The sequence below is a fragment of the Papaver somniferum genome, chromosome 7 (genome assembly GCF_003573695.1).
Source record: "Papaver somniferum cultivar HN1 chromosome 7, ASM357369v1, whole genome shotgun sequence".
Taxonomy (NCBI): domain Eukaryota; kingdom Viridiplantae; phylum Streptophyta; class Magnoliopsida; order Ranunculales; family Papaveraceae; genus Papaver; species Papaver somniferum.
This window is the reverse complement of record NC_039364.1, coordinates 134,059,571-134,067,234: the sequence shown is the minus strand read 5'-3', so window position 1 is coordinate 134,067,234 and position 7,664 is coordinate 134,059,571. Positions and strand designations below refer to the sequence as shown.

General features: G+C 36.8%; 2 protein-coding genes across 2 annotated transcripts; one reads left to right on the top strand and one right to left on the bottom strand.

The window, feature by feature from the left end:
* Positions 1-367: 367 nt before the first annotated feature.
* Positions 368-4,088, top strand: LOC113298479 (protein FLX-like 2). Its single transcript, XM_026547243.1, has 5 exons — positions 368-595; positions 1,236-1,839; positions 2,112-2,257; positions 2,358-2,446; positions 3,313-4,088. The coding sequence occupies exons 2-5, from the start codon at positions 1,250-1,252 to the stop codon at positions 3,757-3,759; spliced, it is 1,272 nt and encodes a 423-aa protein (XP_026403028.1). The 5' UTR covers positions 368-595; positions 1,236-1,249; the 3' UTR covers positions 3,760-4,088.
* Positions 4,089-4,536: 448 nt separating this feature from the next.
* Positions 4,537-4,995, bottom strand: LOC113295256. The gene has a single exon (XM_026543608.1). It carries the CDS (start codon positions 4,993-4,995, stop codon positions 4,537-4,539), a length of 459 nt encoding a protein of 152 aa, XP_026399393.1.
* Positions 4,996-7,664: the final 2,669 nt, after the last annotated feature.

Genomic DNA, 7,664 nt, shown 5'->3' with positions numbered 1-7,664 from the left:
CAATTGTCTACAATCAATTGTCTCCAAACGCCAGAACAAGCTACTCGAAGCACTTTGTAATATCGTTTGGTGCCATGCGTTATGTGGATTAACGTTTGGCCGATGACTAGTCAAACGCCATTTAGATTTCCGGTCAACACGAAAACCGAGGAGAGCAACAACGATTGGCGACTGACATTTCTTTGGATTCCACTTTTAGAATTGAGCTTCTATGATCTATTCAAAATCCTGAGGTGTCATGCAACTTGAAATAAAAAGAACAAAATTTACCGTCCAATAATTCTTAACAAACTGTTCAAAAGACTTCCCCAAAACCGCACAGAGATATAAAAGTGAAAAATACTTATACCTGCCTGGGTCACTTGGCATTCAGACCCCATTTTCCAAAAGTGGTTCATTCGCGGTTTTGGTGCTGTAAGCTCGTGTTTCGTACCAGTTGGTGTAGGGGCGGAGATCGTAAAAAACCTCCAATACTCCAACGCTAACAATCTATTTTCAGTTTTTGAGTTTCATTGTTCAATTTTAACGACTTTAATCTATAATCTCTAAAGCATATGCGAAGAAATACATCTAAAATCATCTCTTGAAAGCCCTAGTAAGTATATCGTAGTATCTCAACTATTACTTCTTTCTGTTAATTATCGTTTAATTTCTTTCTCTACTAGGGTTTATACTCACGCATATACATACTCCATTGTATCTATTCATTCGTTTTGATTTATCTGTCCTTGTTCATGTAATCCTACTGTTTTTCTTGATATCTATCGCTTCTGTTGGGAAATTATATTGTTTTGTTATTTGGGTCTGATATTTCTTTAGATTCTGTAAGTTTCTGCTTTATGATAAGTTTTGGGGATTTTTTTTTTTTTTTGTGAATCATATAACATGGAATATGATTATATTGGAGACATATTTCATTGTGTGTTCCTCTCATTGCTCAATTTCCTGACCTAGACCTATCTGTTAACTTTTGTAGAGCTTATTGCTAAACAAATAAGTGAATTAAGATGGCAAATTATTTTCAGTTTTCCAATGCATATGGCTATAGGTCAACTTAGACGAACTTCGACTAATCTTAGATGATACAGTAGTATGCCCGTAATGATCTGAGAAGGGATATAAGCTATTAAATTTTGTTTCATATATCTCGACATACTTTTGCTACTTCTGTTAAATGCACATTTTCCATTTGTGTTTCTTAATTACTTAGCTTATAGTTACTTCTTAACATATAGGTGAATAACTTGTCATGGGAAGCAAAGGCCGCATACCACCTCCTCATCTAAGGCGCCCTCATCCAGGTCCTGGCATGATGCATCCTGATCAATTCGGTCCTGGAATGATGCATCCCGATCATTTTGGTCCTGGCATTCACCCTCCACCAGGTGGCTTCCCTCTTTTTGATATGATGCCTCCTCCAGAAATTATGGAGCAAAAGCTTGCCACACAACATGGCGAGATGCAAAGACTTGCTAATGAGAACCAGCGACTTGCGGCGACTCACGTGTCTTTGAGACAAGAGCTCGCAGCTGCACAACAAGAGTTGCAGAGATTGCAGAGTCAAATAGGTGCAGTAAAAAATGAAAAGGAGCATCGTATGAGGGACCTTTTGGACAAGATAGCTAGGATGGAAGTTGATCTACAAGCCGCAGAACCTGTTAAAGTGGAGCTTCAGAAGGCTCGAGCTGATGCTCAGAACTTAATAGCATCCAGGCAAGAGTTGATCTCTAAGGTTCAACAGCTAACTCAGGATCTCCAGAGGACTCATCAGGACGTACAGCAGATTCCAGCTTTGATGTCAGAACTTGATGGCATCAGACAGGAATATCAGCATTGTAGGTAATATTATTCTGGTTCCTTTTATTCTGCCCTTTGTTGATAGCTTCAGAAAACTTGTGTTTGTAAACATTCATGATAATTTGTCTATATGTCGGCGCTGGTGCAGATTTTGATACAAAAGTAACGAACATTTGCAGGTTGCACTCGTGAAAGTAGTTTAAACATTATCGGCGTGAATTAGCATTCACTTTCTCCTAGTTTATGACATAAACAATCTGCATTTCAAAATCTACAATCATGCTGTTGTATCACACTGAAATTTTATTTTGCAGGGCTACTTATGACTATGAAAAGAAGCTATACAACGACCACCTTGAGTCACTTCAAGTGATGGAAAAGAACTATGTTTCCATGGCAAGGGAGGTTGAGAAACTTAGAGCAGAGTTGGCTAATAATGTTAATCTTGAGAGAGTTGCTGGTATGCATTTTCGTTGCACTTTTTATTTTGATTCCACTTTGGTCTATGTTTACCAGAATTAGATTTTTGAAGTTATCGTCATACGGCAACCAAAATGTAGGTCCACCACATACTGGTGCTGCTTCCGGATATAAGGAGAATGATACGGCTGGACAAAATGCCTATGAAGATGGTTATAGTATTGCTCAGGTGTTGATCTATCTTATACTCCCTGAGGTTATCTTTTTTTTTTGCAATTCTCTTCTCTGTAGCGTTAACAAGATAGAGGCTTTGTTAGGTTAACACATCAATATCTTTTAAACTTAGTTATATCAACTTGATTCTAGTAATAGAACAGTAGAAGATTTTTAAATCTATTTAACAAGAAAACTCCATTTTTTGGATGACCTGTTTTGGAATGAACAGCTGGACTCTAATAAAACTTTCAACTGTAAATGCTTGTGATCAATTTATTGATTTTATACTCAAGGGTCCAGTGAGAAGGGATTCTTGTAATCCATATGCTCATCAGTTACTGATCAGCTTAACAATGATTGGCAATCATCGCTACACTGCTCTGAGATTGTTGCGGTAGACTTATGATATCCACCGGACATGACTTTGTCAATGTTAACCCAGTTCTTTTGATGTATCATGTATCTGCTAGTTTTATTTGCATACCAGATGACATCAAACACTTGCTTATTCCATTTCTATTGTAACACATATCTCAATATGAACCACCTACATGAGGTTTGCACTTATATTTCCCATTTCCTCCGACTTGCCTCACTTGTTAGTCAAGTGAAAAGAAACTTTAGAGAAGGGTTTTTATTTGGTTCTGTAGAAAAGAAACGATAAAGAATAACAAGACAAGATGGTCATGGTTAGCAATCTTTTATGTCATTGCAACAAGTCCACGACATCATAGACCATCGTAATAGCAATAGTTCTGAAACTCAAATATGTACAAGAATTGATTTTATTTATTTATGAATCTCTACTGTAGCATCTATATTGGTTTCTTGCACTCAGTTAAGAGCTATGCTGACACCTTATGCTGTCTTACAAAATAGGGACGTATTCCCCCTACAGGTGCTGGTGTTCCTTACAGTGGAGGTGCAGTGGCAGCGTCTCCTTACAGTGGAGGTGCATCAGCAGCAGCTTCTCCTTATGGGGGAGGTGCAGCCACAGCTGGACGGACTGGATATGATGCACCACAGAGAGTGCAAGGTTATGATCCGTCTAGAGTAGCTGGATACGACCCATGCAATGTAGGAACAGGCGGTTATGTTCCACAACCCAGAGCCCCTTCTTCCTATGATTCATCCTCAGCTAGAGGTTCTGCTGTACGACCACCATTACCTCAAGGGCAGCAGGTGGTAGCACAGGGAAGCAGTGTAGTATCACCTTACGGATTGCCTACTCCACCTACTCGTGCTGTTGGAGGAGGCGGGTATGAGCCGCAGATTCAGATGCAGCAGCAACAGCCTCCTAGAGGTGGAAACCAATCTCGAAGGTGAGAGTCAAGCTGTTAGCGCTACTGTCCTGCCATGCTGGAATCAGCAGAGAGTTATATTGTATCATGCTGAAATCTCACTCATTCTCTCTCAATGCTGCTACTTTGTATTTCTTGACGCAATATTTGTTACTGGGTGATGTAGCCGTGTAGGCTGCAGAGAATGAAACCAAAGTGGTACATGATTCTTGTAAGTTACAGAAGTTGAACTGAGATGTAGAATCCGGATCCTGATATGTGCTGGTGTAAGTGTGTTGCATTATACCCTCAGAAATAAACAAGAACAACTGGGAATGAGAACAGACAAATGCAGACAAATGGGTCTTTGAATTTGCCTCCTTTTCTCCACTCACTATGTGCACGTGTCAACCTTCTTCTTGGTAGCAAACTAATGTAAAACAAACTAGAAGAATGCAATTTAGAGATTGCAAGGGATGCGAAAGGAAGAGTAGGGATGGGGAAAAAAAGAAGAATTATAATAAAACAGGAAGACTAAGCTGTAAAGAAACTGAGAAACAAGATAGTTAATAAACTTTTGATAATAATAATAATAATAACGTCTTCTCACAAAATACTAGCCAGCCTATTTATATAGGCATGAAACAAAATTCGAAAAGAAGAAAGGAAAAATAAAAGAAGTCTCAGAAAATAACTAGACTTGTAAAACAAGTCATTAAGAGTTCTAAAAATAAGAAGAAGAAGAAAGGAAAGACTATCAGAGATGTTCTATATCAGTCCCCCTTCTTGAAAAAACAACTTGTCCTTAAATTGTCCAAATGAATCAGTGTAAATCATTCTCTCCATTGAAAGTAAAAACTTCCTGCACATTGAATTTGTTAGATATGTTCCAACTAGAAGGAAGATCCACAACATAAACATTATCACTTATTTTTTTCAAAATCTTGAAATACTTCTTCATTTTTGTTTTGTTGTACGTACCAACTGGAAAATGTTCTTTTCTAAGATGTATCATTACCGGTTCTCCTTTTTTAAATTTTTTAATCCACCTGTGTTGATCAACAACTTTTTTGTACTTAGCATTTGAGTCTTCCATCTTAGTTTTCACCTCTTGATGAAGTTGAGAAGCTTTGTCAACTAATTGATCAACTTTTGCATTAGACTTTGGAGGTTTAGGCAAAACTACTAAATCCAGTATATGGTTTGGTACCTTTGAATAAACAATAGCAAATGGTGATTTACCAGTAGAACGGTTCACAGATATGTTGAAAGCAAATTCCATATGAGGAAGAAAAGTCTCCCACTATTTTTCTTTAGTGTCATCAATCGTAGCACGTATCAAATTTCCCAAAGATCTGTTGACAACTTCAGTTTGTCCATCAGTTTGAGGATGAGCAGTAGTACTGTATTGCAATTTAGTTCCCAATCTCATCCACATAGATTTCCATAAATAAATGAGAAACTTAGTGTCACGATCTGATGTGATGGATTTAGATACTCCATGCAATCGAACAACTTCCTTGAAAAATAAATAAGCCACAGCTGAAGCATCCGCAGTCTTCTTACAGACGACAAAGTGAGCCATTTTAGAGTATCTATCAACAATAACCATCACGGAATCATTGCTTTTAGCAATACGTGGTAATCCAATAATGAAATCCATACATACAACAACCCAGGGAGTTTCAGGAACTGGTAAAGGGGTATAAAGACCAGTATTTTGAATAGTACCCTTGGAGCGTTGGAAAACCATGCATTTTTGAACAAACTTCTGCACATCTCTCTTCAAAGAAGGCCAATAATATCGTTTCAACTAAAGAAATAATTTTATCACGTCCAAAATGACCACCATGACCACTACCATGCAGTTCATGAATCAAATGAAGATGTAAAGAACCTTGTGGAATACAAAGACGAATACCTTTGAATAAAAATCCATCATGTGTAAGGAAGTCATTGACTCCAGTATTCATATGCCCACATTGATCCCATGTTGTCTTAAAATCATCATCATCAACATACAAATCCTTGATGTAATCAAAAGCCACGCTCTCATTGCGAAGAGTGACAAGAAAGTGAGCACGTCTACTCAAAGCATCAACAACTTGATTCAATGTACCACTCTTGTGTTTAATAGATAAAGTAATTGATTTATTGTAGATAGCCACCTATCATGTATACGATTTATCTGAGCTGATGTCTGTAAGAACTTCAAAGCTTGATTGTCTGTGTTAACAACAAACTCACTTTGAACTAGATAAGAAAGCCAATGTTTTAAAGTTTGAAAGAGAGCATACAATTCAAGCTCATAAGTAGACCACTTCCTTTTAGCTTCTGAATTTTTTCACTATGAAAGGCAACTGGATAACCACCTGAGATAACACATCACCAATTCCCACAATAGAAGCATCGCAATCAATTTCAAATAGTTTAATAAAGTCCGGCATTGCAAGTACTGGAGCACTACACAACTTTTCTTTAAGAAGGTTAAAACTCTTATATGCTTCTTCAATCCATAAAAAATTATATTGTTTCAAACAATCAGTCACTCCAGCAGCTATGAAGCAAAAATTGCAAATAAAACGCCTATAAAAAGATTCTAAGCCATGAAAACTTCTAATATCCTTAATACATGTTGTAGTAGGACATTCAGATATGGCTTTAATCTTCGAGTTGTCAACTGCAATTCCTTGATCAGATATTATGTATTTTAATAAAGTGATTGAGTTGGATAAAAAAGTATACTTTTTAAGATTCACGTAAAGTGCATTATCTGCAAGTGCTTGAAATACTTGAGAGAGGTGAAAGATATATATGTTCTTCTTTACTACGACTGTAAATCAAAATATCATCAAGATAAACAATGATGAATTTACCAAGGAAATGTTGAAGTACCTGATTCATTAATCGCATGAAAGTACTAGGTGCATTAGAAAACCCAAATGGCATTACTAGCCACACATATAAACCCTCACGTGTTTTAAAAGTTGTTTTTCATTCATCACCAATCCTAATACGAATCTGGTGATAACCACTGCGAAGGTCAATTTTGGAAAACACTTTAGAACCAACAAGAATGTCAATCAAATCATCCAATCTTGAAATTCGGAATCTGTATGAAATTGTGATCTTGTTTAAGGCTCGACAGTGAATGCACATTCTCCACCCCCCATCTTTTTTATCAACTAGGAATGTTGGACTAGCACAAGGACTTTTACTTAGTCTGATCAAACCTTTCTCCAAAAAATCATTTACTTTTCCTTGTAAAATCTCATGTTTTTTAGGACTTAAACTATAATGAGCATGATTTAGAAGGGATGAACCTGGAATGAAATCAATATGATGTTATAGATCTCGCACAGGAGATAAAGATTTAGGAAGTTCATCAGGAAATAAATCATGAAATTGATCGATCAAAGGCTGCTCCTTTTCTGGAATCTCTATCATTGGTTTAGAGTTTTCATGTGAGTTAAGAGTATGTGTTTGTAGCTCTTTCATAATGGTATGCTTGTCTTGCCATCACTATGCTCCTTATAAATGGCTGTAGACTTAGAAGAAAATAAAAGTTTCTTCTTGCCATCCTTGTAGAAAGTATATGTGTTCTGAAAATAATTGTGAACAACACCTGTATCATATTGCCATGGTATTCCAAGAAGTAAATGTGTAGTAGTCATGTTAATCACGTCACACAAGACTGAGTCTTCATATCCAATGAAAGAAAATTCGACAAGACATTGGTGGGTAATTTTTTTAGAAGAAGAACTATTAACCCAACCAACTGAATAAGGACGAGGATGTGTGATAACTAGTAATCCTAACTTTTGAACTGCATCAGCTGAAATATAATTATCCATGCTTCCACTATCCATTATCAAATCACAAGTCATTCCTCTAATTAAACACCTTGTTCTGAATATATTGTTCCTTTGTGAATAAGAAGGTTGAAAGCAA

Excerpts from the sequence above, each read along its gene's own strand:
- LOC113298479 (XM_026547243.1), top strand. The coding sequence starts at position 1,250 with ATGGGAAGCAAAGGCCGCATACCACCTCCTCATCTAAGGCGCCCTCAT. Across the intron at positions 1,840-2,111 it reads CAGGAATATCAGCATTGTAG|GGCTACTTATGACTATGAAA; the intron begins GTAATATTATTC and ends TTTATTTTGCAG. Across the intron at positions 2,258-2,357 it reads TAATCTTGAGAGAGTTGCTG|GTCCACCACATACTGGTGCT; the intron begins GTATGCATTTTC and ends ACCAAAATGTAG.
- LOC113295256 (XM_026543608.1), bottom strand. The coding sequence starts at position 4,995 with ATGGAATTTGCTTTCAACATATCTGTGAACCGTTCTACTGGTAAATCA.